Source organism: Panthera onca, chromosome B2 (assembly GCF_046562875.1).
Source record: "Panthera onca isolate mPanOnc1 chromosome B2, mPanOnc1 haplotype 2, whole genome shotgun sequence".
NCBI lineage: Eukaryota > Metazoa > Chordata > Mammalia > Carnivora > Felidae > Panthera > Panthera onca.
This window is the reverse complement of record NC_138343.1, coordinates 141,964,754-141,992,598: the sequence shown is the minus strand read 5'-3', so window position 1 is coordinate 141,992,598 and position 27,845 is coordinate 141,964,754. Positions and strand designations below refer to the sequence as shown.

Here is a 27,845-nt window from a genome sequence, read left to right as displayed (position 1 = left end):
TGTGAGATGCGTGTGCAACTGACTGACAGCTCGAAAATGAGCACTCACCCTCAGCTGTTGGGAGGTCAGTCTCACCGCCTGATGGGTGAGGGCGGCCCACCGGTGTCTCCTCTTTTTGCAGAAGACTAGGTGTAAGTAGCTCTTTGCTCATTGCAGGCAAATCACCACAAAACACCAGTGTAGAAGCTGGGAATAAACTAGGTCTATTCATTAATGTGACCCAGAAATCTTGGATTCTATTTCATAATTGGTTTTTGTCCATGGAATCCAGAAGTGATTTCAACCTTTCAGTGCTTCAATTTTCTTCTGACAGGAAGGCAAAAGATATCCACTTTATAATGGAATTTGGAGATTTAGCTGTGCATTCTTGGTACAGTGGGATGCAGTCTCCGTGAGGCAGTCATTTCTCCCCTGCAATGAGTTTTTGGGGCTAGGGTATGAGAGCTAAACTGATCCCCTATGCTTTTATCGAGGCCAGGAAAAGAATATTGAATGCAAGGATAAACACAGAAGAATGCTCCTTTCCAAAATAAGCTGCAGGGATTTGCTAAATTTTCTTACCAGGGCTTTAGAAATAAATCACTTCTAGAGACACTGATTCCCACCAAGTGGCCCCAAAGTTGACATGGGGCTGGTGGTGAAGGCAATCCTATGCATGGGTCCTTAGCGCAGATCCAGACACGGCCTCGCTGTCCAGGGTTTGGTCCCTTGTTTTTCTGAGGGGAGGGAAAGAGGGAGTTTGTTTTCAACCAGGCCTCCTTGCTACCTAGTTTAAGTAATGAAGCTAGAATGAATATTAACTTGAAGCCCACAAACTTTCACAATAAAATATTTTGATTCTTAGACATAATTCAGGTCATTTAGCCTTGTGTGACTACTGCTATTTCAAGCACAGGTTTATAGTCCTACGATTATTTTTATATTTAATGCGTGATTGGAATGTTAGGTAGTGGGTTTTGGTGGTCTCCTAAAGCCTGAGTGATCACATCTATTTTTATTTCTGAAAAAAACAAAAGGGTAGCTCTCTAAATGTGCACGTGAACAGCATCCTATGACCCCCCCGAGTCCCCGCCTCACTCAGAGAGATCAGAGGGAGCTTCAGAGCAGAGTAGGGAGGTGCAGTAAAACTCATCAGGAATTAAAACAATAGCAGTTATAGCAGAACTGAGAGGGGAATTGCTCAAAACCTGGTTTTATCGTTTCCTACAAAATAACAAAGTGTCAGTGTAACATCTCTGATCTTGTTATGCTACGACAGATGCATTCTGAATTGGGTCCTCTTTAATAAACAAGAAAAACAAACTCTTCAAGAAGACAGCACAGCGGGGTGCCTGGGCAGCTCAGTTGGTTAAGCATCAGACTCTTGATCTGGCTCAGGTCATGATCTCACGGTTTGTGAGTTTGAGCCCTGTGTTGGGCTCTGTGCTGACAGTGCGGAGCCTGCTTAGGATCCCCCCCCCCCCTCTCTCTCTCGGCTCCTCCCCCACTCGTGCTGTCTCTCAAATTAAATAAACATTAAAAAAAAAAAGAAGATAGCACAGCCTCTGACCTCTCAAAAACAGCAACAATGATAAGGACCCCATGGTGTCCACTTAAAGCTGGCAGTAACCCAGGGACTGAAGAAACAACTGGCTGGTGGGGCTGGTGGGTCACATCAATGGATAGCTGTGATTTCTTCTCCGAGGACTCAAGACCCACACCTGATTCTGCACACAAGTAATTTTTTTTTTTTTTTTGATCTGCAAAATTTTATTAAGCAATAGCTGGACAACTTTTACAATTTCAAATCATCAAGAAAAAAATAAGGAGATTAATCCATCTCAGTAATAAAGACAGAAAATAATTTGGACAAACCACGTCATTTTGAATGCAAACCATTAATGCCTTCTAGAATACCTCCCACACAATCTAATACACAAATACATAAGAAGAAAGGCAAATAAGGGTGAGCTCATTAAAATGCAAGTGGGAATCTCAACAAATCTTGCCTGGAAAGTAAGACAAAGCAGGATGCTGAAATTGAAAAACAAACCAACATTGGAGGGACTGAGACGCACAGAGCAGCGCGCTATTCCCAAGGTCTGGATAAGAACATGCTGGTGGTCTGGTTTGGTCTGGGACCTGTGCACCTGCATCGTGCACTTACAGTTTAAAAAAAAAAAAAGGACAAAGAAAATGCCAGTAGTAATAAACTCAGAAATTATGTCCAAATTTACAGTACCAAAATAATGCATTTATTAACAAATGCAAAAACAATACCCCTTTGGTAAATAATACAGTGCCTTTTTCAGTCAAACGCATAACCCATGCTTTTCTACAACACGAAAAAAAATTTATCTACAACAACAAGATCTTAGAACCCTACCCCTCCCGTTTAAAAGAACTTGTAAACAGAAAATATCGGTACAAGTTACAAGAAAATTGCACAAAGCCAAAGAAATGAAAACAAAATAAGCCACAACCCTTCAAGAGTTTTATCAGCCGGAACTAAGGAAATACACAAATGGTGAGATCAGAGCTGTGTGTTGTTACAAAATCCCAGGAACTCAAGCATTTTTGACACACTTTGTCTCACTTTGTTCACAATTAAACTTGGCCAAGGGATAGATGGCCCGCGCAGGGACACGATGTGGTCTTTCCAAAAAACCTTTTCAACTTGAAGACAGTGTAACACGGTTGAACACACTCAAGAACTCAAGCCAGCCCGGGCATATACTCCTTTGTTCTTTTTTCAACCCACACTATGGCTTTTTGGGGGCAAATGGTGACTTACTTTAGGGCTGTTCACAAGGGTGTCCACTGAGCAGGGCACACTCATGGGGAGGATCCTGTCTCACTTAGAATTGGCGCTTTGGTGCAATTTTACAAGAACATGACTCCAAATGCATTTGTTTCTAGAGGTAAACCTGCCAAAGATTATTTTAAATGCACTGGTTTACATTCACCAGATAGCTCATTGATGCCGGAAAAGAAATGTTTCTCTGTAAAAAGAGTTATTTCGAAACACACCTTCCAAGCTTGTAAAGTGGAATGAGGACACGGTCACATTTTGAACCGTCGGGCTGTTAGAGCTGGACACTTTAGAATTTCGTCCAGGTCATTCCTTTCATTTTATAGATGGACAAATGGAGGCCCAAGGTCACCCTCCAGCTCTGTGGCAGAGCAGGCTTGACCCCAGGGTCAAGATGACTGCCTGCTGTTTTGCACATCCTCATGGGACACTCAACTAGGGAGCAATGAACGTGGGGGAAAAGACCAACCTGTAAAATCCTGACTTCTGCTGCCATTAGAGCCTTCACATTTTCCTGCTTCCTTGGCACCAACTTTTCTTGGAATATACATTCAGTGGATACACTGTACCCAAATCTGTGCCTTTGGTTTGATAAGGTTAGAGGCAGAACAAATTTAAAATCCGTTTTTAGGTCTCTTAATACACTCCTTTCCTGGAAAAGGCATGGATTCTTCATACAGTTGCCTGGGCTAATGTTTTTAAATTTAGAGACTCAATGAGGTAACTTAATATTAATAAATTGCTATATTAATAAGCACGAAGTATGTAGGTAGAATTCCATTTAAAGTACTGACTTTAGTAGTATTTAATAAATTGAGACTGAATGAAAACAATTTTTACAATCAGTGAAACCATCACCATTAACCTGAAAGACTTAACTTTCCCTACGCTGCAGACGTCTGCATAAGCGTGGCTGGCAGGACAGGGTTCCTCCTCTGGGCCAGAGCACAGAGCCAGACCCCTGCTACATCTTCAGGGGCCGAATCCTGGGTATGCTAAACCCGCAAGACAAGGCCTGTGTCTCCATGTGCAGAAGAGACCTTTTGGGGAGTGAGTCAAGAATTTAGAAAGTTCAATTATTTGCTACAAATATTCACTTCCTCTTCACAAATATCTTTGTATTTTTATTCCAAGGACTTCCCCTTATAATTGCTTTTGGTAAGAAAAGTTCAGAAATATATCTTTTCTTGGTCTTTGTATCTCAAAAAAACAATCAGAATCTGGAAAGTGGACACTTAGTGACAATAATGCCTTCCTCTGCTACTCTTCTAATTAGTCTCCTCTTTTCATTTCATAGCACCTTTTATTTTTAATTAAAAGCATTCAAAAGAAGGGACAATATTATTTTAGGATATGTCATCTTAAAGAAATCTACTCCTCTGTATATAATCAATACCACAGGATGGAAAAAAAAATTACTTCTAAAGAATAGGAATTTTTTCCCAATTAGAAAAAGTTACAAATTGTCCAGCAAAAAACCCTTCTATCATATCCTCTTTATTTCTTGCAGCAAAATGTACTGCTACCAAATAACTCATTACAAACATACTACTTTTCTAAATAAATAAAATGAGCATAACTCACCAGTACATAGCCACAAAATAATTCCTAAGAACACCATTAAAGCAAGATAAATAATTATCTCTTGGACAACAAAACAGGGGAACTGCATTTAAATTATTTTAGAAATAGGCCATAACCATTATTGCACAACTAATATAAACACTGAAACATCTTACCAAGCTACAGAAACACCTATAAAAGAATTATATAATTTTGAATACGTTGCTAAATTCTTTCTGCAAGAATTTACCCACCAAGAATCAGGCTCAATATTTTAAAATATAGGATGGAAAACTCTGATGTTGGCTGGGAGATGTCCTCATCTGTGCTCCTTCAAGGTCTGGAGAAAATGGTGAGTGATTTCGTCTTGCTCTGGGGAAGGAATGGGCCAGTTTCTTTTCTAGTTTTTAAACCAAAACAAGGAATGTAAAAATACATTATTTTCAAAAGACTTTTCTGTAGTGTCTTCCATTTGTCTGTTCCAAACAAAACCCAAATTGAGGGCCCTGTGCCAGTACATAGCTCTTGTGCTCCTGCCCTAAACAACATCACAGGTACGAGTGATTGACAACAACGAACTGGGCTTTGTTATCATCAGGGCTGAAGGCTGCCCAAAGTGTCCCCTAAGGAGGAGGAGGCAGGAAAAGATATTCCAGGGTGTGTGTGTGTGTGTGTGTGTGTGAGATCAACCAACTCTCTTAAGTACTATAATTTTAATAATGTGTTCCCAGTGGTTTATCTCCTCAGTAAACAGTCTATTCAGTTAATAAAGAACTTTTTTCCCCCCTCCTAGTTACTTTTTTCAAAGAGATGACCATACCTCCATCTTTCAATACCCCGTCGATTGCTTAAGATTTTGTTACATTTCTAAACCATTAGAAAATATTTCTAGTCAAGTGAACTTTAATGTGGCCGAGAAGAGGAAAGGAGTGCTTTCAAATGAGTATCATCAGCATTTTTCAGATGAGAAAGTGTGGAACACTTATCTACTGGGAAAGAGAAGGCTGTCTGCCACATTTTCCAGATTAAACAATAAAATGGGGGAGGGGATGAAGGTTGTTTTTCAGTAAGTGGGTATCTAGTGACTTACCAGTGCACTAGGTGACAAAGTTGCTTCCCCACCACGTGCCAGATCTTTCCATTTTGTCTTTTACCTTCTCCCGAAGGCAAGCACACTGTATGATTGTTACAGAACCCACGGAATTCTGACACGTTACACGACTAGCAGAGTCTTCAACGTAAACATCGTGCAGAGAGGAGCACAGCCCTCGTACTGCTTCAAGTCCCACCGTGTAAACCACCCAGGTGTCCATGCGCAGAAGCTCCTTCCTCACCTGCCGTCCCTTCCTCCTACATCATCGTGAGCGAATTGGATTCAGAGCTGGTAAGAGCACCGCTGGACAAAGGCTACTGCTATTAGTCAAACACAGTGCATTTGCCATAACACCCTTCATTAATCAAGTCACTTCTGGGGGAGTAACATTGTATGTGTGAACTGAATGGCCCCGTAAGAGAACCTGTACCTTCAGGATTCGGGGTTGTTCTTTTTAAAAGTCTTTTGTTTTCACACTAGTGGTTACAATAAGGAGGAGTAATAAAGGTAGGTGTTGTGGAGAACAAAAATAATGCACACTCCCTAGTCTAAAAGAACAGCAGGCGGGAAGGCAGTCTACCTTCCTTCCGAAGGGCCCCTTGTCCTGGCAGGTGACAGAAGCAGACACAGTAGGACATTACCACGGCAACTATGTTTCCGAAAAGAACACCAGGTGCCTCGCACGCTTTGCTTCCAGATACCACTCTTCCGTATTCTCTTCTTGTTTAAAAAGAAAGGAGAAAGAAAAACAACAAAGGATTATAAAAGCCCAAACAAACAACAACAATTAGAGGTCAGTCCCCTCTCCTGGGCCTGACAGATTCTTCCAGTTTTGCTCTTGTCTTCTGGTCCCCAGGCACCCGGGGCCCCGTGGGACTCCTCGAGCATCGCCGATCAGACCTCTCTGAAAAGGCTCCTCTGCCTCTCTTTCCCACCCGTAGCAGCCTCTTCATTTCAGGCGCTGAGTCACGTTGGCCAGGGCAACCGCAAAGGCCTGCACAGCTGAGAAGGGGTACTGGAAGTCCAGAATGTACGCATTGCCATCAATCCTTCCAAACTGCATCACCTGGGGGGAGGGAGGGAGGTGGGCAGAGAAGCAAAGACATTAAAGGAAAACAAGGTGGGAAACAGCACAACCGCCTGTGTGGCTCCTGAGGGAAGACGACAGCGCAGCCCAGGAGATAGTCCCCCCCAGAGAGGGACTCTGATCAAACTTCCTGAGCTAACTATGGGTTTGTCGGAAACAAAGGGGGAACCTGGTAAACACACAATGGGAAGATAATGAAGCAAAAATTCAGAGCCTGGAAAGCTCACTGGTCAAATGAAGTGGCTTCCTCACCAAGGAAACAGGGGAAAGAAAAAGTATGAAGAAGAATCTACAGGCTAACAGAAGGTTGAGAGAAACATCAATTGTAATTATCAAATGTCACGGGTCAGAGAGGGGCAAACATAGTCCACCGCCTTCCCGCAATGCTCTGTCTCTCGAGCTCGCTTTCCTTTGTCATTTTAGTACTTACTGTGATCACACACTGTGACTATGTAGCTTTTCATATACATGTACAGATATTTACATAAATATTGTATTTATAAGGATTATATTATATATCACACATAAATTATGTATAAATATTATATAAATATAAATACTTATATAAATATTTAAGTACATTTGTTTACGGTCTTTCTTCCATTTTGGTAAACTCCATGTGAGGACGGGGATTTTCTCTATTTTCCTCATTGCTCTGGTTTCAGCACTTAGAGCAACGTTGGCAAACTCTCTGTAAAGGGCTGATGATAAATACTTCAGGCCTCGTAGGTCACAGGGTCTTTGCCGTAGGACAAAAGCTTTGTCGTAGGACAAAAGCAGCCTTAGACAATACTTAAGTGGGTGGGCATGGCTGTGTTCCAATGGAACTTTATTTATAAAAAGAGGCAGCAGGTCCAGTTGGTCTGTGGGCCACAGTTTGCTGACTCCCAGCTCAGAGGATTGCCAGGTACACAGCAGGTGGCTCAATAAATATTCGAGTGAATTAATGAAAATGAGATTTAAGTATGAGAGGTGAAGGGAACTCCCAGGATGGTGAGGAAGTGCAGTTCCAGAACAACAGCTATGCAGCAGAGTTAGAGCCACCATTTCAGGCTGGAGCAGAGGAACTGAAAAACCACCTGATGTGTTTAACTGTAGTGAGAAGAGATTTACATTCCACCACCGAATCAGGGAATGATGTACTATAAATACACAGAAATAAACAAACACTGGGTAATTATTTGGTCTAGGAAAAAATCCCTATGTAATAAAAAAGGAAATATAGTTAAGCCATAATACATGGCTCAGCTATAAACCACACATATTGGCATAATGAGATAACCAAAGACTGCTGATTGAACTAAGGGGGAAGTTCACGTGTCTGTACATATGGCAGTGGGGGTGAAGAAAATAAACCCTCATATTCCTCAGGAAGAGGTCAATACACGATGTGAAAAACTGAAAAATCAATAAATAGAAATGGGAACACGTTCTTTGCAAACACAGTGTCAAATACCAGAAAAAAGCCAAAGTTGGAAGAAAGAAAGTATCTCTGGCAGAGCAGGTTTGGGGAGCGGGCAGGGGGCTGGGCAGCGGCCTGCTAGTTTTTCTCATGGGTCACGGAGACTTGGCCACTTGGCTTCAGAGGGATCAGTTGTTTTCCATTATTTCCCATTTGGCTCCTGGAAGGCCAAAGCACTGCTATCCTTTAGCAGGTTTTTAAAAACCCACAGAGACCAGTCAAGACCAAAAAGCAGGGATCTGGGCCATGCCCTGGGACATGCTTTCTTACCTGCCGCCCCTCTAGCTCGATTTGGAAGTTCTTTGCTGACTCCTGGGTCACGCGCCCCCCAAAGTCCAGCTGGTACACTTGGGTGGCTTCGTTCCACAGAGGCTGCTTGTTGGCCATGACGTACACAAAGCCCTGGCTGCCCAGCCGGCCATCCTCCTTCTCGCTGGCTTTCCGGCACTTGAACTCCTCCAGCTCGCTGGCCGTCCGCAGGCTCCTCTTGCTCTTCCAGCCCTTCTTGCTGCCCTGGCTCTGGTTCATCAGCTCATCACCACTGATGAACAGCTCGGGCTCGCTCTCTGAGCTGTCCTGGAATTCATTCGTCTTATTCAACTTCTTCGACTTCAGTTGGTCTTTCTGACTCTTCACTTTCTTCTTCTCTCTCCCCAGGCGAGGGCTGGAGATCAGAGAATTAAAGTCACTCAAAGTCCTTGCCTCCTTCTTCACTTTGCCCTCTGTGATGGCCTGAACATTTCCTTCCTCTGCTCGGCTGTCCAGGCGCTTCCGGTTTTTCTTCCCGAACTTCTCCGACCGCTGGGGGACCGGGCTTTCTGTCAGGGAAAGGACTTCTTGGAAGTTGTCTGTGGTCTCTACCATCACCTCTGTACCCAAGTGGCTTTGGAGGTCGGTGGGCGGTGGGGACACGAGGGGCTTCTCCACCACCAAGTGTGCCTTGGGGGGCAGAGTGCCCTGGGGGTTTTGCACGGGCGGGCAAGGGCTGTAGGAATTCCAGGGGTGCAAGGCGATAGGTGGCAGCTGTAAACTCGAGCAGGTGCTGCTTCCCGGATACATGGGGGGCAAGGTGCAGTAGGAGAGGCTGGGCGGGTAGGCTGGCTGGAGAGCCACTGTGGACTCCTGGGGTGCAAACTGTGTCGGGGACAGGACATCTTTCGGGGAGCAGGGGGTCTGCACTCCCGGCAAAGGGGGCGTGTTATAGCTCCCTGGATACGGCATTCCCATCCCATAGCCTGTTTGGAAAGTGGCAGTAGGGCTGGCGGGAGACTTCGGGGAGACGAAGGGCACTCGGGACACGTCCAGATGCTGGCTCTGACCTACTATCAGAGGAGGCAGTTTCAGGGGGTTGGGCACTGCAGTCTGTGCTGTCCTTTCCTGAGGAACCCAAATGTCTTCCCCCAGCACAGGGTCCCACTGGTAAGGGGGTGGCCGTTTGACGGCCACAGCAGCTTCAGTCAGCGTGGGGTGCCTCAGGGGCTTCTCGACCGGACAGTGCTGGGCCAGCGCCTCGTCCTCCGTGAAGGCCGAGTTCACGTAGTCGGCGCGGTCGCGGGCGCCGTCTGGCGGGCTCAGGAGGCTGTAGGACGACTGGGAGGTCAGGGGTGAGGTGCTGGCGGCGTGGGCCAGGCCCGAGCCGGGCTGCACACCTCCAGCACCCCCGGCGCCAGGCTCGGGCCGCCCCGCCACGGCCCCGCCGCTGCACTGACTGCAGGTGTACAGGGCCGGCGGGGGCCGCGCCGGGAACTGCGCCGCACCCTTGGGCTTGGGCGGGTGCTGCGGGGGGACCCGCGGGGGCTCGGCCAGCTGCGCCGCCTTGAGCGCCACCTCGCGGTTGTTCCTGCGCAGCGTGGCGTGGATGAGACTGTCGGGCCTCTGCGCCGCGCTCCGACCCGGGACTAGCGGGCCGGCGATTTCGGGGTACGGGGGTGGATCTCCCGTCGGGATGGAGTAGCGTGGGACGGTCAGGCGGTTCAGGGTGGCACTGGTGCAAGGCTGGGGGACCTTTTTCTCAGTGGCGGTGAGCCGCAGGGTGGCTGAGCTGCCCGGGCCGGGGAGGGTGTAGGTGTTCTGGGAGCAGAGCATCCGCGTCCGAGGCCGGCACACCTCCTCCACGTTGCCGCTGCTGTCAAAGGTGGTGATCCTCTCATAGCCCAGGGGCGTCTGGTAATGTGCCGCCGTGGGGTACAGCGAGAAGTCGCCCTTCTTCAGGCACGTGTCCACCGGAGGCTGCGGGGGCGGCAGCGGGGGCGGGGGCGCTGCTGTGGTGGGGGCGGCGGGGATGGTTCCCGGGTAGGGGGGTGGGGGGTTCATCTTCGCCACCTGGACCTCCTGCGGGGCACTGAACACCACTGCGTCCCCCTCGGCGGCCAGCTGCGGCACTGGCCGCAGGGCCTTGGCGGACTTCTGCAGGTGGTCATGGTCTCGGTCTCCGTGGTCCAACACCGAGAGCTGGATCGCCCCTGGAGCTGGCGGTGGCAGGGACAGCTGAGCGGGGTTGGGGATGATGCGGCCCATCTCCACACCTCCGAAGATCACCTGTCCGGGGTTGGAATAGCGGTTGGAGACTGGGTACTGGGTGGCACTATCACTTCCATGCTCAGACGTCCCCACTGCCGTGGTCTGATTGGTCAGGACGTCCAGCTGCACATTCTGATTGGCCAGCAGGGACTGCACCAATCCTATGCTCTGTGTGGGGGACATAGCTTGCGCCGAGCTGTGGATGGGAGCGATGGGGATGTTCACGGTACATGGAGGGTTGTTCTCAGGCACACCCGATGCTCCCGTCACTGGGAGGAAAAAAGAAACACGCACTGCTTACAAAACTGCCATGAAACTGGGTCAGAATAAGTAATACATCTGAACTCATCCAGTCCTTTTGCATACAAAATGCAACTGCTTCAGGCGGAGATGTGTTTGCTTGGGGAAAGCCAGATCTTTCACACAAGTTATACAAAGTTTCTCCAAGGTTTCTGGAAGGGCACAGGCAAGCGGGTAAGTTCTGCAGGGTAGCCTTTGTTGTCCACTGGTTAAGGGCACTGTCAAAGCTTTTCAATGAATATGCTTCTGAACCTTCTGAATTTGGTACCATGTGCCTAAATGGTACCATGGCAAATACTTAATTTTTTTTTAAATTTATTGATTAGTAGGCTCCATGACCAATGTGGAGCCCAGTGCAGGGCTCAAACTCACGACCCTGAGATCAAGACCTGAGCTGAGGTCAAGAGTTGGATGCTCAACCAACTGGGCCTCCCTGGAAGCCCTACTTTATTTTTAAATACTTAACTGTTTAAAGATACTTTCTACTCATATTCATAAAACGGACCACTCTCTTATGCAAGGAGGGAGTGACGGTAGGATACTCCACTGAGCACTCATAAGGCCTAGGCTCTGGAGTACGTTTAGCCACAGTTATGGACTGGTTAGTACGGGAACGGTCATGCAGCAAATGTGTATCTGAAATTTGCACATAAATTAAGTTTCTGTAAATAGAACCATGTAAGATGTAGTAAAGATACCAATGAAAAGAATCCTCTAGCAAATCTGTGTTATTAGGGAAGGATAATTTCCTAATTTATCTGCTTTCTAGCATTTCCGACAGTATGTAAGGTATAGCCACACTCTGTAAAACCCTGTAAATCTATCCTATATATGTACACATAGGGAATTTAATGAAGCATGAATTTGAGCAGTGATAGACCACACGCAGGTGCTCAGAGCCACTGTTTTATACTGCCCTGTTTAAAATGCCATTGACCCCTGGCAAGTTTGCTCATCTGGGCCTTTAAGTGCTATGTAGCAACTAGTATACGAGCAGGAAATAAGATTTAACTAGGTAATTGTAAAGGCTGACTGGCCTTTTACCAGAACTATGGAATGAAGGCAGCTAGTTTCATCAAAAGTTAAGCCCACCTTTTGAGCCTGTCCCAGACTTCCCTACTTCCCCCATCCCTTCCCTGGGGCCCTCTAGTGAGATGTAACTATCTCCTGGCTGCATGAATCTGGGTCCTGTCTCAAGTTTTCTATTATTCCTGTTCAGATCTCTCCTCCAGATGGCCTCTCATCTGCATGGAGAACTGAAGGCAGGTGTCTTCCAGGCTAAAGAGAAGAGTCTGTCACCAGCATTAAAGGCAAGCACAGAGACAAAACGCTCCCTCCTCTGACTGCGCAGCACAGGCACTAACAGCAGCAGCAAGGGCTGAGCATTTAGGGAGAGCTGTATTAGTCACACTCTGGGAGCACAGGGAGGGTGTTAAGGGGAAAGTGTAAAAGATACTTCTAAATACAAGATTCTGAGATTGCGGAAAGGGCTGTAAAGCTCAAGTGTGTGAGGCTTCACCAAACTGCAGGTTTATGTGGTTGCAAAACCTTGCCCATTATGACTTTGATAGTCTAGAATATCTGCTCTGCTTATGAGGAGAGGTATATCATCAGAGGACCAAAGACAGCTACTGTCAGAAAGTACCGTACAAATAACTTTACATGTAAAAACCCATGAAGGAGGTAAACGACTCCCTCAAGTTCTTCTTGAGGAATGCTGAAGCTGGAATGCAGGTCCTTCCCTGTCCCATGGCGAGGACCATAGCCCCTTCTGTTCCAGAACCACCAAACACAGGAGAAGTCAGTGGTCCATGTAGGATTCCTCTGGCTCAGAAACCAGAGACTTTCAAAAACTTGCTTGGTTCTAAGGAGAGGAGTCTTCATATTTATAAAATTATGGGTAGACGTTTCTGAGAATACATAGAAATAATTGACGACTTAGAAATTGTTCTACTCTATTAATCAAAATAGAATCCCTCCCCCCCCCCCCCCCACACACACACGAGAAAATACTTAATTTAAGATGCCATCAACATCTGAAAATTTTTAAACTGGGACTTTAAAAGCTTGTACCAGATTTTACCTTTAACTCAGACTAGGCTTCTGTACACTGAGATGTGAGTTGCACACTGGGAGAGAGATGTCTGAACGTAAAGGTTTTCTGTCCCGGAGATGGGGCGGGTTTGAGAAACCAGGTTCTGTGGGCACCACAGCCTATGAGACCTGGTTTCAGTTCTGATTTTACTGAGTTCTGATCAGTCCTATAAACTTCTCTACCTGGGCATAAGACTAAGGATTACTGTGAAGATAATAAAACAAGAAGGCAGAATGCTCTGTGGATATGAGGCCTTGCTCGTAGCTACCCTCCTCCCCAAACCAGCAACAGTATGCCCTTCTCCTGTGATATGCCACCACACCCAACAATGGAGGAAGTCACCCTTTGCCAAAGCAAGGCACAGACTGGCATGCTGTAATCGTCCACAACTTACCACTCTGTCCCCGTCACGACCCACTAAGAACACACCTGGTAAATCATCTTCATCTTCACTGAAAACATTTGGGTTGAAGACAGGTAAATTAACATAGTCCATGGAAATCTTCCGAACCTCTGGGAGATAGATGGTCATCTGCCGTGGCTGGAGATGCAGGAGGCTGGTTTTATAGATTACTGGTGGGGAGGAGGAGAGCGCTGTTAACAGAGACATGCAGGAGGACGGCCAAGGTGCCGACAGAGCCACAGGAAGAGAAATGGCGCTGTGCTGTCCCTGCCATCAGAAGACAGATCTGCGTGGGCCCGGGAGAGTCTGATGGCAGCCCTTCACTTCCCTTCTGCACACCACTGGCCACCCCAGCCATGGTCTGGATTCTGTAACAACAGATTCTCAGCCTACCCCAGTCACTTTGCCAAGTGGTTTTCTACAGAATCACACATTTCAAATGTCAAACACGTGTCTAAGACTTAAATGCTTTTCTGGAATGAGCTAGGGTATGATAAATACGTATTTTAAAAGCCTCATTTGTGATCAGAAGGATAACTTAGTAAAATTGTTGGGATATCCAGAATGTCACGCTCAGGGGGATCTCAGGCAACTAGAAGATGGGATGACGTGGATCAGGGAAGAATGAAACACTGCTCTTACTCAGGACTGGATTCTTGTTTCCCTGACTTTCAACTGCCATTTCATGATCAGGATAGTGATTTAGGGAACTTCCACACCATTTCTTTATTTTTAATTTTTTCTTAAGTTTGTTTATTTATTTACAGAAGAGAGAGAGGGAGAGTGCAACTGGAGAGGCAGACAGCGAGGGAGAGAGAGAGTCCCAAGCAGGCTCCACCCTGGCAGCGCAGAACCTGGCTTGAGGCGCAATCTCAGGAACAGTGAGATCATGACCGAGCCAAGATCAAGAGCCAGACGCTTAACTGACTGAGCCACCCAGGTGCCCCTTCACACTGTTTCTTTAAATGCTAAGATTTTATTGGATCAATAAGGACATTTAAGAGAATGCCTAGATGGCAATTAAAATATTTAGATGAGACAAAATAAGTTAAAACCAATAAATCTGAATTTAGGGCTTGCAGTAGGCTGAAGTCAGGATGACACCAGCCCATCAGCTTTCTTTTATGTTTTGTACTCTTCCCTGTGAGGTAAGTAGAGGTTCTGTAATTATTACTGTTATCCCTAGTTTCTGCTAAGGTAAGCACAGTTCTGTCTCCACTGCTGTCCCCGCCAGTGCCCAGAGGCGCCTGGCTGGCACTCCCACGGCACCGCAGGCCTTCTGGTGATGAAATACCTGTGTGAGGCTGGCGCTTGGGCTGGTGAGGGCTAAGAAGACTTTTCCAACCGAGTGCTCATCACAGGTCTTATTCATGTGTTCATCTCTCTTGCTCACAAAAGAGAATATGAATTTTGGCTTTAAAATTCCGGACAGTTCTCTCTGGCTTAAGAATTAATGCATGCATTAAAGTGCTATTCTTTGTTGTTCAGATTGATAAAAAGAAATAAAATTTAAAATCTGAGGAGGGATTAAAAATTGTGTCAGTTGCCTCCAGGGGGAGAAAACTAGGTGGCCAGAGGTGAAGAGAAAGATTTTTACTATATACTGCTTCAAATCTTTTGAATTTGAATTTATTCCATATTTTTAAAATTGAGAAAGCAAAAAATTAAAAATAAAAAAATTTCATGAGCCAGATAATTCTAATTGAAGGAAACAAATTATCCAGCACAATTATCTAATATAAAATATCCAACAGTACTCACTTTAAAATCCATTAGGGTGACAAAGATTGTTTAATAGGGTACCACAGGTAACATACCTTCTAAAAGCTAAGAGATAATTTCTTCTCTAGTAGAATCAAATGGAAAATTCTCTTAGCTTAACAAATGAATATAATAGCTAACATGCTTTTTTTTAAACGGTCAATGGTTAGGATAATGATTTCATTGCAGTCACACAGAAAGCTTTTATTTTGGGCACTTGAATCCCTCACACTGGAGTATCCCGTACCTTGAAGGCACTTCTAGGCTCTCCCATGTTAAGGTTCTTGTTGACTTATGTGTGGATCTACTCAACATCTAGAAGGAAAAGATTCATTAAAATTCCATTCCTTTTTTCAATGTTTACTGAAATAGGCAGATGGCTCAGGCCTCAGCGTACTGACGTGGGGTGATCGCAACGCTTGCACAGTGGTTACTAGAATCACCAAGCACATCAGTGGGGCACGGCTGAATTACTAAAGAACAGAATTTCATGGTCATCAGAGACTTTGCAGGTGGTTGAAAATATTATTAAGAGATTTCTCTGCAGTATATACTGGGACAGTCTATGGTTATTTCCTACGTCAGTTTTATGTGTTATTTTTATTCCTCTTTTTCTTTGAGCTGAGAAACCTCAAAATGAAAAATCCAAATACAGCACTGTTTAATAAGTCTCCTAAGACGCATACATGGCATAGGTCTTTTTAACATCTGCTTTGCAAGAATTACTTAACTGAAAGGATCTACTGATGTCTGAAACAACTTAAATAGTCAGATTCAGAATTTTTCACAAACCATTTTTAGTAGGGGACACAGAGCACATTCAAGATGGGTCCACCAGCCACACACAAACCTCGCCTTCCAGAGACGTGTGCGTGTTAAGTGATCAGGCAATCCAGCAAGGCTGGGGGACGGCACAAGCCCTCAGACCACCCAGCGATGCGCCTATCGCGATGAAGCTGCTCTGAAAAGGACCTTCTGTCATTTCACTCCTTCTGAAGTAAGGAGTGAAGTAAACACGAAGTAAACATGACAGGTTAGTCCTATTCCTTCAAGCAGGAGTACAGAAAAGAATGCAAATTCTGGGTTCTAGCCCAGCTTTTACTCCTATGGTTCTATTTTCCTCCAGGGCTCAAACTTCTCACAGAGTATTTATCTGGGACTTCTACATGAAATCTGTGAAGTTTTACCACAAAGAACTGTACTGACAGTCAGCCAGCTTCTTACAGTCTTTAACGCTTTCTTCCCAACTTTCTTCGGACTCAAGAACCTAAAGACACTGGTACCAAAACCTGCCCACCGTGAGAGGCCACGAATCAAAATAACCAGAGCTTTGTTAGAGATTTCTGCTATTTCGGTCTCTTCATAAGTCAGGGCTTATATAAAAATACTGAAAGCACTGCTGGCAAAAAACCAATTTGAGTAATAATTCTAATTTTGTGAAATTATGATGGTTCGAGTCAAAGTGTAGAGGTAAATAAAGTACATACTAATCTTTTGGTGCCATAAGAGCTCATCTGAATGGTCTTTTCAAAAGTCTCAGTTCCACCTGGGAGAGCAGGCAGAGAAGAGGGCACGGTTTTTTACCTGCACCGAGGTTGGTTGGCAGGAAAGCAGCCAAGCCCACAATCTTAAACTTCGTTCCCCAGATATTAGACGTGACCTGAGCAAGATAGTTGTGCTGTGGGAGGGAGGGGGGGGGAGAAAAAGGAAAAAAAATTACAATCTATTTTTATATCTTCTATTGATCACTTAGGAAGAATATTAACATTTTTGCTTAAAAAAGACACAGGTGGGTAATGTTGGAAATATTCACTCTCTGTATCATTCCACCATTTTTAAGACCGGAAGCTAACTGTAACATGCCAGGCACCTGTTTCTGAATCGTGGCTCATGGTGGCTCACTGAGCTGGGATTCTCGGGCTGGAAGTGAGGAACAGATGTGTCCCAGTGTGTCTGCACATGTGTAGGTTAAAAAGGCCACAAAGGCGATCTGGGCACATTTTTCTTCACCTCTCCTTTCCCACAGTCACTGGACTAGAGGGGTTACACCTAGCTCTGGATCCATTTTTACCCTTGATATTTCTCCTGGAAACGCTAGTTGCACTGATACCAGTATGTCCCCACACTACCCAATTACCTATTTTCTCATTCAATTCAATTAAGAAAAAAATTTTTTTTTAATTACCAATATGCTTAAGCCATGAGTGTGCGTGTGTGTGCAAGAGCAACAACAAAGATGAATTAAAACCAGCTCCTCAAAGAGCTTATTACCTACTGGAGGATATAAGGCATAAAGGAAGTGACTGAGAAATGTTGTAAACAAGATGCTTGGGGACCACTGTGGCTGAGCCAGGGAAAGAAGCCTTCACCACGGAGGCTGAGTTCTATCTGGAAGCACGCCGGCAGAAACAAGGGGAGGAGATGGAGAGGGTAAGCTGGGTCACCCCAGTGACCCAGTACAGCAAAGGCACAAGCACAGAAAGAGGCCGGTCAACAGCAAGGCTGTGGCACTTGGAGGATGTCGCGGGGACCAGGATGGAGAGACGGGCAGCACAGACTGTGGGGCCACCACCAGGGATGGGCTGTTGTGGACACTGAGAGTCACCAAAGGGTCGGAAGTGGCTTGAGAGGGCAGAGGGAGGGTACGTCTCAACCAGAGCTGCCCGTGGAAAGACCCATGTGGCCATGGGGGTGTGTCTGAGGTGGAAAGGAGGTCCTGGGGATGTGGAGGTGTCGGGGCCTGCCTGAGGGCAGGGTGGCGAGGAGGGAGAACAGGGCTCTGGTTCTCTACGCCCCTTGTCTGGAACGACAGTGGCCGGCACGGAGACTGGGGTGGCGAGTGCAGGTGTGATGCACCAAGGGTTCAGCCACCGTCGGGCACACGCTGAGGAGGGAGAGAAGGGCGGGGGAGCGATGCGTGGCACCGACCCGGACCCCAGATGCTACCTGAGTGATGTCTTCAAAGGGAAACTCTCTTCGCGTCAGGCTGGGTGAGCCAATGGAGGGCTTGCGCATCGGCAACCGGGGAGACCTGGACATCTCCTGAGCAGCCCGGGACAGCTTGGGAGACTTCCGAGCCTCAATGTTGATCCTGTGGAGACAAGGCCAGGAGGGTCAGGCCCCACAGGCGGGGGAGGCGCATGCTGCCTCGGCCCTCCCCTTCATGCTCTGGTGGCCACCATGGTGCTGTGTTCCCGGGGGCAAGGCCCCTTCATTTTCCAAGTCTCTGCCGCCTGCTTTTGCCTTGTGAGTATGAGGGAAGAAGAAGAGAACTGTGTACCAAGTGATAGATACTTAAAAATACAGCGAGATTAGACCAAATCAAGTGATTCATTTGTAAGGAACCTCAGAGAATTAACAGTGTTTCACTTTCTACTAACAGTAAGTTTAGAAATATCCACATGCCTCGTGCATGTGGGAAAATAGCAGGTGGGAAGAGACATATTTCACCCTAAGGCCAAATGATTTTGCGATTCCTAACACAATGTCAGGATTTCAATGGACTTTTCTAGCCTTTCACCAGCTGTGATATTTAAATCAAATCTGTGGGTCTACAGCTTTTCTGTTGTTTTCTGTTCCTACATTATATCTCTGGTCCTTAGTTCCTCTATTTATAACATGGGGACACGTGTTAATGCCAGCCTACCCCACAGAGAATGCTAGAAAAATGAGTATGTTAAGCTTGATGGCAATCAATAAAAAGAAAGCACTGAGCCTCAGAGGTACTACCTGAGACTGTGATACAACACCAGGGGCCCCGAAGCACAGGCAGACAGAGGCCCGAGCTGGTTACAGTTCTGTGTGAGGACTGTCTGGCCTTTGCAAGTAGGGGGATTCGACACAGGGAAAGACAGAGGGAAGCAGGAGCAGCCTCAGGGAATGCCATATTCGGGCACTGTGAAAGGACATTTACAGGTGAAGGATTTGGTTGCTTATGTGTTAAATGTCCTCCCTTAATTAAGGGAAAAGCCGAAACACTGTAGAAGTGTAGAGAAGTTCACAGTTTTATTTGCAATTTTAACAAGCTCAGAATAAAGATGAAAAAATAAATTGCTTGAGCAACTGGATATCTATACAAGAAAAAGTCACCCCATACACAAAAATTAATCCGAGACTGAAGTATGAAAGCTAAAACTACAAAGTTTCTGGAAAAGAACAAAGGGATGTCTTCACGACCTAAGGGTACACAAAGATTTCCCAAACAGGATGCAAGAAGCACTAATCATAAAAGAAAAAATTCGTATGACGTTAGCCATGTGGCACTCCATGTCTCTGCCCAAAAACCCATAGCTAAAATGCATAAAGAATCTTACAACCTGGTAACAGAAAAACAACTCGATAAAAAATGGGCCACAGGCTTAACAGACACTTTATAAAAGAAGATATCCAAATGGCCGATTAACATATGAAAAGCTGGGTGGCATCACCAATCACTAGAGATGTTAAGATAGCCCTACGCACCCACCAGAATGGATAAAATTATTTTCTGACAAGGACAGTGCAATCGTGGGGGAAAACAGAAGTCTCACATACACTGCTGGCAGAACTCAGAGTACTACAGGCACCTTGGAATACTGTTTGGCAGTTTCTGGGGAAGTTAAACATGTGCCATGGCCCCACGACTCCCCTGCCCGAGACAGAGGAGCGCATGTGTCCGCAAAAAGTCTCATTACCAGAGGTCAATGAGTAAATGGAATAAACAAACTATAGTATATTCATTACAATTGAAACCATAGAGCAAAAAAGAAAAACAAACTACGGATACACTTGACGCCAATGGATCTCAGTCATTATGTTGAGCAAGAGTTAAAAAAAAAAAAAAAAAAAGAAAAAGTATGTAATGTTTGACGCCATTTATATGAAATCCCAGAACAAGTGAAACTAGTCTGTGGTGACAAAAATTAGAACAGTGCTGGCTCTGGGGAGTGGGTATCGAATGGGAAGGGGCACGAGGCACTTTTCGGGATGACTGAAATGTTACCTTCAACTGGGCGGTAGATACACTGGTTTATCAACTGCACAGTAAATTACATGCTTGAGATCTGGGCAGGTATGTTATCCATACATAAATTCTATCTTAATTTTGTACAGTATCACAGAATTTTAGAGCTAAAGAGATCTCAGTGAAGCTCTGCCCCACCCTTTACCTTCCGTAAATAAGGATACTGCAATCCAGCTCACAGATTCATTCAAGGTTATATAGCCTTCAGTAGTGGAGTCAGAGCAGGGGGCCTCTTATCTAAGACCCCACAGGCCCTTGTATCTACTCTTAGCTTTTCGCCACTCTACAGGACAAACCTTTAGGATCTAAAATTTTTTAAATTTACGATTTATTTCCAATCACAGCATTATAGGTATTTAACTTGGCATTCTCTTCAACACATTACAGTACATTCCCTGTAAAACCTTTTCCTTACTAGAAGAACAAACAAGTAAGCCAGGGAGCTACGGCCACCCCATGCCATCCACCATCAGTGCTAACCCTTAGAAGGTCTGAAAGTTTAGAAAAACTCCTACTGGATGGATTTCTTCTACCCAGAGGAAAGAAGAAACGAAAGCTGTAATTATTGAGGGCGTATCTTCCAGATGAAAGGCAGGGATGCCCTCTTGCTGGGCTCTCCTGCAGACACAACACAGACACACCTCCAGAGGCACAAAAGAGGAAGAACACCCCTAAAGAGCGAGATTACCTTGGGAGTTTGGGTGATTTGCTAGCTCGGGAGATTTTGGGGGATTTCTTGGCAGCCCAGTCGTCACTCAGTTCGATGTCACTGGAGTCTGAGCAGTTACAGCTGTCGAGCATGGCGGAGATCAAGCTGTTGCCGTAGATTTCATCTGGGGAGACACAACCAGAAGACTCTGGGAAGTGGTATCAGACCCTAACAAGGATCACTATCACTGGAAACTATGGGACAGACCGACTCTACAAGCCGGCATTTAAGTCGAGAGTTTGAAATAGAAAGGACCAGAGCATGGTTTCCTTTCTACGTTTTTATGCTATTACATTTTCTAAGCAAAAGGAGGCAATTACTTCTACTGTTATCAAAGTGGACATGGAATTTTCATGCCTCTGTAATACATAAAACAGTTCTGCAGTGTTTACCAGGCCAAAAGCTGGAACGTCCCATCACACCAGGTATCTATCTGTGTTCGTACGAGTTTGCAGGCAGCCTGGGGACCTGGGCCGAGCAAGGGGCTTGCTGACCCAAGAACCTGCTGGGCCCTGACCTGGGCCCTGTGATGGCCTCTTCTGGTTCCACGCCTGCTCTGGACTAGAGACCTGACAGAGTCAGCTCCACTGCAGGGGTTCCCAGTTTAGTTGGCCCGCTTCGAGTAGCAGCTGGAAGGAATGCCTGTGCATGAGGCCTGTCAGTGGAGGGCCTGGGCTCTGCTGAGGGTGCCTGGACACAAGCTGCTAGAGATAATTTTCACAACCGGCCACCAGGCAGAAATTAGAGGTCCTAAGGCAGAAGCCAGTGTGCACAGAGGTTGGGCCATCACAAAACTGCAGAGTAGATGGAGGTCATATAGGACACCTTCCTCGAAATCTTTTCTCCTTTGCTGCCTTCCTCTCACCCCTCACATCCCTTCACTCCCCAAATGCTGCTCTACCCTCACTGCAGGTAGCCCATCTTCAAAATCACTTTGTTTTGCTGACAAAAAGCCTCATTCCCTCAAGGCTCCAAGAACCTTGCCAGGTAATAAAAAAGCTGAGTTGTCCAACTGCAATGAAATGATTGATAGAATCTGAGTAATTTTATCATTCAAAAAAAGCTGTTTACATTTGAAAGGATAAGTGTGTTAATATAAACTAATCTCTAGTGTTTCTGAACATATGGAGGGGACATCTGTGAACAGGGGCCTCTCGGAGGCCACTGGAAGCAGAGTATGCTGTCTGGCATGCATGCTACCTGGAAGCAGGCTGACTGAGGCCCAGTCTGTGTGCCCACATCACCCTCTTCTTAAACTACCTCCTCATCAGAAGGCGTGACTCGTGAACACAGCAAGCTAGACTGGTGTGCATCTGAGTTCGATCAAATAAAGAGGCTTCACTCACAGGCCTTGAGCAGCGCTTTCCATTACTTAAGTTAGGAGTCACTTAGCCAGAGGAAGCTTGGCCCTGACTCACATGGGCATGTAAACCCCCAGAAGGTTTCTGTGTGCTCATGAGCACGGGGCCAGTTCACTGACTGAGAAAACTCAGTAACGTGTTGTCCACTCAGCTCCTGACCTGCTTGCTAATCCAAGATTTCACAGTTGGCTATATGTCATAACATTTGCTTTTTTCCTTTACTCATGTCTTAATCCATTTGGGCTGCTATAACAAAATGCCAGACTGGGTGGCTTATAAACAGAAATTTATGTCTCAGTTCTGGAGTTGGAGGTCCGAGGTCAGGGTGCCAGCGTGATCAGGTTCTGGTAAGGACTCTCTGCTTGGCCTGTAGTCGGCCACCCTCTCACTGTGTCCACACATGGCCTTTCCTTAGTGTGTGTGTGTGGAGAGAGAGCTCTCTCCCTTTCCTTACAAGCCATCAATCCTATTGAGATTCCGCCCTCACAGCCTCATTGAACCTTAATCACCCTCTAAAAGCTGTATCTCCAAATATAGTAACAATGGGAGTAAGGGTTCAACATATGAATTTCAGGGGGACACAATTCCACCTGTAGTAAGCTCTAACTAAAGATTCCTTTAAAAAATTTGTGGATTTATGCTAAAAAAAAATGCTCTCATGCATGCTCTCAATTATAAAAATACACACTGGTAGTTTTGAGGAGTGTGTTTGTTGGGTTGCCTGGAGAGCATTTACAACAGCACGCACGAGCTTTGGAGTACAACTCCCACCTGGGCACTGGACTTGGGGGCCTTGCCCCAGACCTCCTGAATGAAGCTAAGGGGCAGGTCTGGCAGCCTGCTTTTAGAGAAGCGCCCCAGGTGACCTGCAGGGAGGTGGCCCATGGACCACATTCTGAGAAACAATGATGTGCAGGCTTGAAAGAGTTAATCAGCTCGTGAGAAATTCTAGGCTTCCCAAAGTCCGGAATCTTTTCCTCCTCTGTACCAGTCTGCGTATACCATTTGGTTGGCAATTAGTCATATTCTGCCTTGTGACACATCTTCTATTCCTGTCTTGAGGTATTAAAATCTTGATGTTTTGGGGCACCTGGGTGGCTCAGTGGGTTAAACTGCCCACTCTTGAATTCTGGCTCAGGTCACGTTCTCACAGTTCGTGAGTTCGAGCCCTGCATCGGGCTCTGTGCTCACGGGGCAGACAGAGCCTGCTTGGGATTCTCTCCTCTCCTCTCTCTCTGCTCCTCCCGTTTTTTCTCTCTCTCTTTCTCTGTCTCTCAAAAATAAATAAAAATGTTAAAAAAATTAAAAATAAATAAAATCTTGATGTTTTTCCTGAACTTTCCAAGCGTTGTCTTGTCACCCAAAGGGGTTTATAAACTGCCCGAAAGCAGAGATGCCCCGGCGTTACCCACAACCACAGGAGATTCAAAGACGACAGACAGAGAGGGTAGTGAATACATACTGTTGATGTGCTATGCTTTATAACTTTTAGATTTGTTTAATTACAAAAATAAAGCACCTTATTCCCCAGAGGACTGCTAGCACTTGAGCCAATCTGTGCACAGCACGAGCTGAGGGATGGGAACAGTCTGCAGAAGCAGGTGTTGGGCCAGTGGTCTGGCCCCCGGCCTCGGTGCCCCATGGTACCCCTGCCTGCTTCTTCTGCCTGATTTTTAGTGGGAATTTATGCACGTGGGGGCAGAAGCAAGCGCTTCATGTCAGCTCCCTTCAACGTTCCATCTCAGTACAGGTTTTATAAACTTGTACACACGGCAGGGAGCCTCAGGGACAATGACCCTGTGGTGTGCGCCTTCCACAGCCCGCCCACTTTGGGCACTGCTCCTCTCCCTTCCCCTGAAGCCACAGCTTCTGCGATGCCCACTGCCCTCCTGCCCTCCTCACTTCGCCTTCCTTCCTTCTGAATCTTCTCCCTCCTCTCCGCCTGCCTCCCTACCAGCCTCCAGTTCTTCCACTCACCTTCCCTGCTCTTGGTGCTCATTCACTGCATGAACCAAAAGACAAAAAAATGGACCAACAGCTACTGTTTCAAAGTACGGTCCTACTGCTCTCAACTTTACACGGTAACACAGACGGCAGAGTGCGGCCACAGACGCTGCACGAATCATGGAGGGCACACAGAGTGGGGGCAGCTACGTGAACTATCGGAGTGGGCAAGCACGTCAGGCTGAAGACGCTCACTGCGCCGTGACACCAGCGCATCCCAGGGCTTCAGGGACACGAGGGGCAGAGGCCAGTCTGATGGGTGGGAGAGGGAGCGGGGCTGGGGAAGTGGAGAGGATGAGTGTGCACCCATCAAACAAATCCCTTTCGACTTGTCCTCTCAAGGTCAGGCACTGAGTTCCCTCCGTCCAGGCCCTCGGGACTCCGCAGGGGAGGTGGGGGAGACAAGGCACCGGCAGCCCAACTGACAAGTGACTGGCAGGGAAGGCAGTGTTTCTCCCGCTGCTGCAGGTGACGAGCAGGATTTCACAGGGAGCAGTGGAACATCTGAGCCGGCGTTATCGCCGGCGGGGCGTGTGGGCCTCACAGTCACTAGCTTAGGACACTGGGCAAGTGTCCATAGTGCAAAGAGAAACAGCAAAGTTCCTTGGCTCTGGAGGCTCACAGTGTAGGACCCCAGAGGAAGCATGCAGCGAGCACCTCGAGTACACCAACTGAGTAATGAAGATCAATATAGGGGAGAGTTTTCAGAAAGGCAGAGTGATTCATCATGCCAAAATCTTTATGGATGAGCAAGGAATTTTCCGTGGTAACCAGCTAAAAAGCGGTTAATGGTGGATTAGTAAGGAGCAGAAGGAAGATTCTAGTAGGAGGCTGAGGAGTAGGCTGAAGGTTTGAAGATTTTAATTCCATCATTCGCTCTGGGAGACAGAGATGTACCTCACGATGATTTTCAGCTTGTCTCAGCAGTACATGAAGGCCCTCGATAATGCCTGATAATAACTAAAAGAGGAACCTATTATTCCCAAAAAGCCTGTGCCAGCCTCCCCCAGACAGTGAGTTACGTTCCCTCGATCCACGGCCCCGAGCAAGCGAAGTCTTACGGGTGCTGTTAAAAACCCACCGGAAAGTACATTTGAAGAGTCATTAGCTTCAATACAATTTTGGAAACGGAGCAGCTTCAAGGATGTTCCACGCTAGCCAAAACACAGGCCCACATTTCTTAAGTAAGCATTAACTTTGCACGGGCTGTCAGGAACACGAGTCCTCAAAACAGGGTGTGGAGGCCCACCTGATTTGCTATCTGTCCGGGGGTCCATGATGACAAACTCTGGCCGCAGCTTGCTGATGCGTCGCCCCTTGAGGATGGGCACAAGCCCGCCCAGGTACTCCAGGTAGAGGGTGTAGCACGGGCCGCCCACCTCCGGGTCGTCCTCTGTGCGCTTCATGGTGCAGTGCAGACGCTCGTTGCCAGCCGAGGGGTAGCTGACAAAGTCTCGCATGTTGTTGGGGTCTGGAATTGGGGGCTGGAGGCAGGACATGGAAAGAAAAGAGTACAGACAGCACTGATTACTCCAACAGAGCACTGGCTGATAGCTCAGGGAGTGTTAACCGTGTGATGGAGAGCAGCCATTCTCAACTGTGGGTGCACGTAAGAATCTCCTGGGAGCTTTAAAAAATACCTAAGCTGGGATCCCACCTCAAGCAATGAAACTGGATTCTCTGGGGGGTGGGCCTGGGCATGTGCATTTTCTAAAAACTCCCCATGTGATTTTAATGTGCAGCTAGCGTTGAGAATCACTGGTTCACAACCAAGATCATTAAGCAACTTGAAAAAACATCCCAACAGGGGCGCCTGGGTGGCGCAGTCGGTTAAGCGTCCGACTTCACCCAGGTCACGATCTCGCGGTCCGTGAGTTCGAGCCCCGCGTCAGGCTCTGGGCTGATGGCTCGGAGCCTGGAGCCTGTTTCCGATTCTGTGTCTCCCTCTCTCTCTGCCCCTCCCCCGTTCATGCTCTGTCTCTCTCTGTCCCAAAAATAAAAAAAAAATAAAAAAAAAGAAAAAAAAAAAAAAAAGAAAAAACATCCCAACAGATTCTAAAACTGATATTTTAAGAAAAAAGTAACCTCGAACAAGTCAATCTGATACTTAGAAGCAGAGCTAGGATACAAAAAAGAGAACACGGGAAAGAATGTAAGGTGCCGAGGCCTGAGGTTAGGAGGAAAGCCACACTTGACTAGCAACTGGCAGATACAGTCCACACACCACCAGTACACGGACTAATTCTCGAGTTGCAATCAATATAAAGGACAAGTGACAGCGAGTGCTGGATGGAGGTCGCCCCTCCTCAGCGCAGTAATTCAATCCTCAGGACAGGGTTCACTCTGACCATTCCCGTAACTAGTGACGGAGCAAACTACTCAAACTTCTAGGAACGCGTTTCTTGCTTTTCTGAAGCACCTGCCAGGAAGTGAGGACTGAACCAAGCAGACAGATGATCAGGATGGCACGGCAGTCAAGCTCCCAATACCGCCTCTGCCACAAGAAGCTTACGCCCCTCACACAAGGCAAGTCTCTGGTGGACGCTTCTCGTGCCAGGGACACACTGCACTTGCAAGAATCCGTCACCTGGATACGCTCGCCGAGGAGCAGACATGGCCTTTGCGCTCCTGCTCTGGGAATCTCACCTGCCCTCTGGGAGCAGGCAGGCAGCCAGCATGGGGGAGGAAGAGAAGGGAGGGTGGACGGGCTTTACCTTGATGGTGGGGATGAAGGCGGTAGAGAGGTAGGAGCAAAGGCGGGGGGGCAGGGTCAGCTTGCTGACGTCCTTGTCTTCTCGCAGGGCGCTGGCGATGGCCTGCTGGCACAGCAGCTGCAGGCTGGACACGCGGTGCTCCACGCGCACCACGTACAGGGCTGGTCCTGAAGCCATCAGCAGCCGCGAGTCCCGATGTCCCCAGCAGATGGAGACAATGGGGCGCTGCAGGAAGTGAGGGAGGCTATACTTAGGCTTCTGCTCTTGTGGTAAGAAGACGATGCAAGCGTGTCTCAAGTAAAATAAAGTGACTGAACAGTTTTTGAGAATATTGGTTTTAAAAAGCACAATAGATAACGAAATACTACATTACACAAATTCAGTATTTTCATTGGAAAGTAGTCAGATCCCCAGGCCAGAACACAAGGCACTGACTGGAATAGTTCTGTGAAGTTCTTTCACATGTATTATCTCATTTAATTTGGTATCGTAAAACCTAACTTAGCTCTAATGTCTCTGCCAGAAGATGCAATTAGTCTGGGGAACAGTAAGACACCTTCCTTACTGAAACTCTCGTTATCTGGATCCCTAAGAAATTGGTGGTAGTTCCTGTGGCTTGAGGCAGTAGTGGCAAGGAGGTAGAGCAGATAGCATTTTTGTCCCCCTTTTGTCCCAACAAGGAGCATTTTAGCGTCAAATCAACACTGGGCCTGGGGTCATGTACCGTGTGGCCTGGGGACCATCATACAATCCCGGGAAGCCTCTCGTGTTGTCACGAGTAAAACGGGAGCTGTGAGGACAGAAAGAGAGGCAAGATGCCGAAGGTGCTTCTGGAACCGATCACAGGTTATAACCCACAGGCACTGAATCACTGTCACCCTCAGCAGCCCTGGAGCTAAGGAAAGCTAAAAGCTATGTGGAAAGAGGACCCAGTTTCTGCGGTGGCCACTCCAGGGCGTTGTGGACACCACTGCTTTGAA

The 27,845-nt window shown here is 46.8% G+C and overlaps 1 protein-coding gene across 6 annotated transcripts in view; it reads right to left on the bottom strand.

The window, feature by feature from the left end:
* Nucleotides 1-2,211: 2,211 nt before the first annotated feature.
* Nucleotides 2,212-27,845, bottom strand: part of TULP4 (TUB like protein 4) — a 242,909-nt gene continuing 217,275 nt past the window's right edge. For all 6 annotated transcript variants that reach the window (XM_060617011.3, XM_060617012.3, XM_078447515.2 and 3 more), the window contains 8 exons: nucleotides 26,866-27,090; nucleotides 25,401-25,635; nucleotides 20,766-20,910; nucleotides 18,022-18,166; nucleotides 16,660-16,753; nucleotides 13,341-13,484; nucleotides 8,267-10,785; nucleotides 2,212-6,513 (listed from right to left, as the gene is read on the bottom strand). In XM_060617011.3, the coding sequence (XP_060472994.2) occupies nucleotides 6,397-6,513; nucleotides 8,267-10,785; nucleotides 13,341-13,484; nucleotides 16,660-16,753; nucleotides 18,022-18,166; nucleotides 20,766-20,910; nucleotides 25,401-25,635; nucleotides 26,866-27,090 (3,624 nt within the window). In that variant the 3' untranslated portion in view covers nucleotides 2,212-6,396. The remainder of the gene's footprint in view (nucleotides 6,514-8,266; nucleotides 10,786-13,340; nucleotides 13,485-16,659; nucleotides 16,754-18,021; nucleotides 18,167-20,765; nucleotides 20,911-25,400; nucleotides 25,636-26,865; nucleotides 27,091-27,845) is intronic.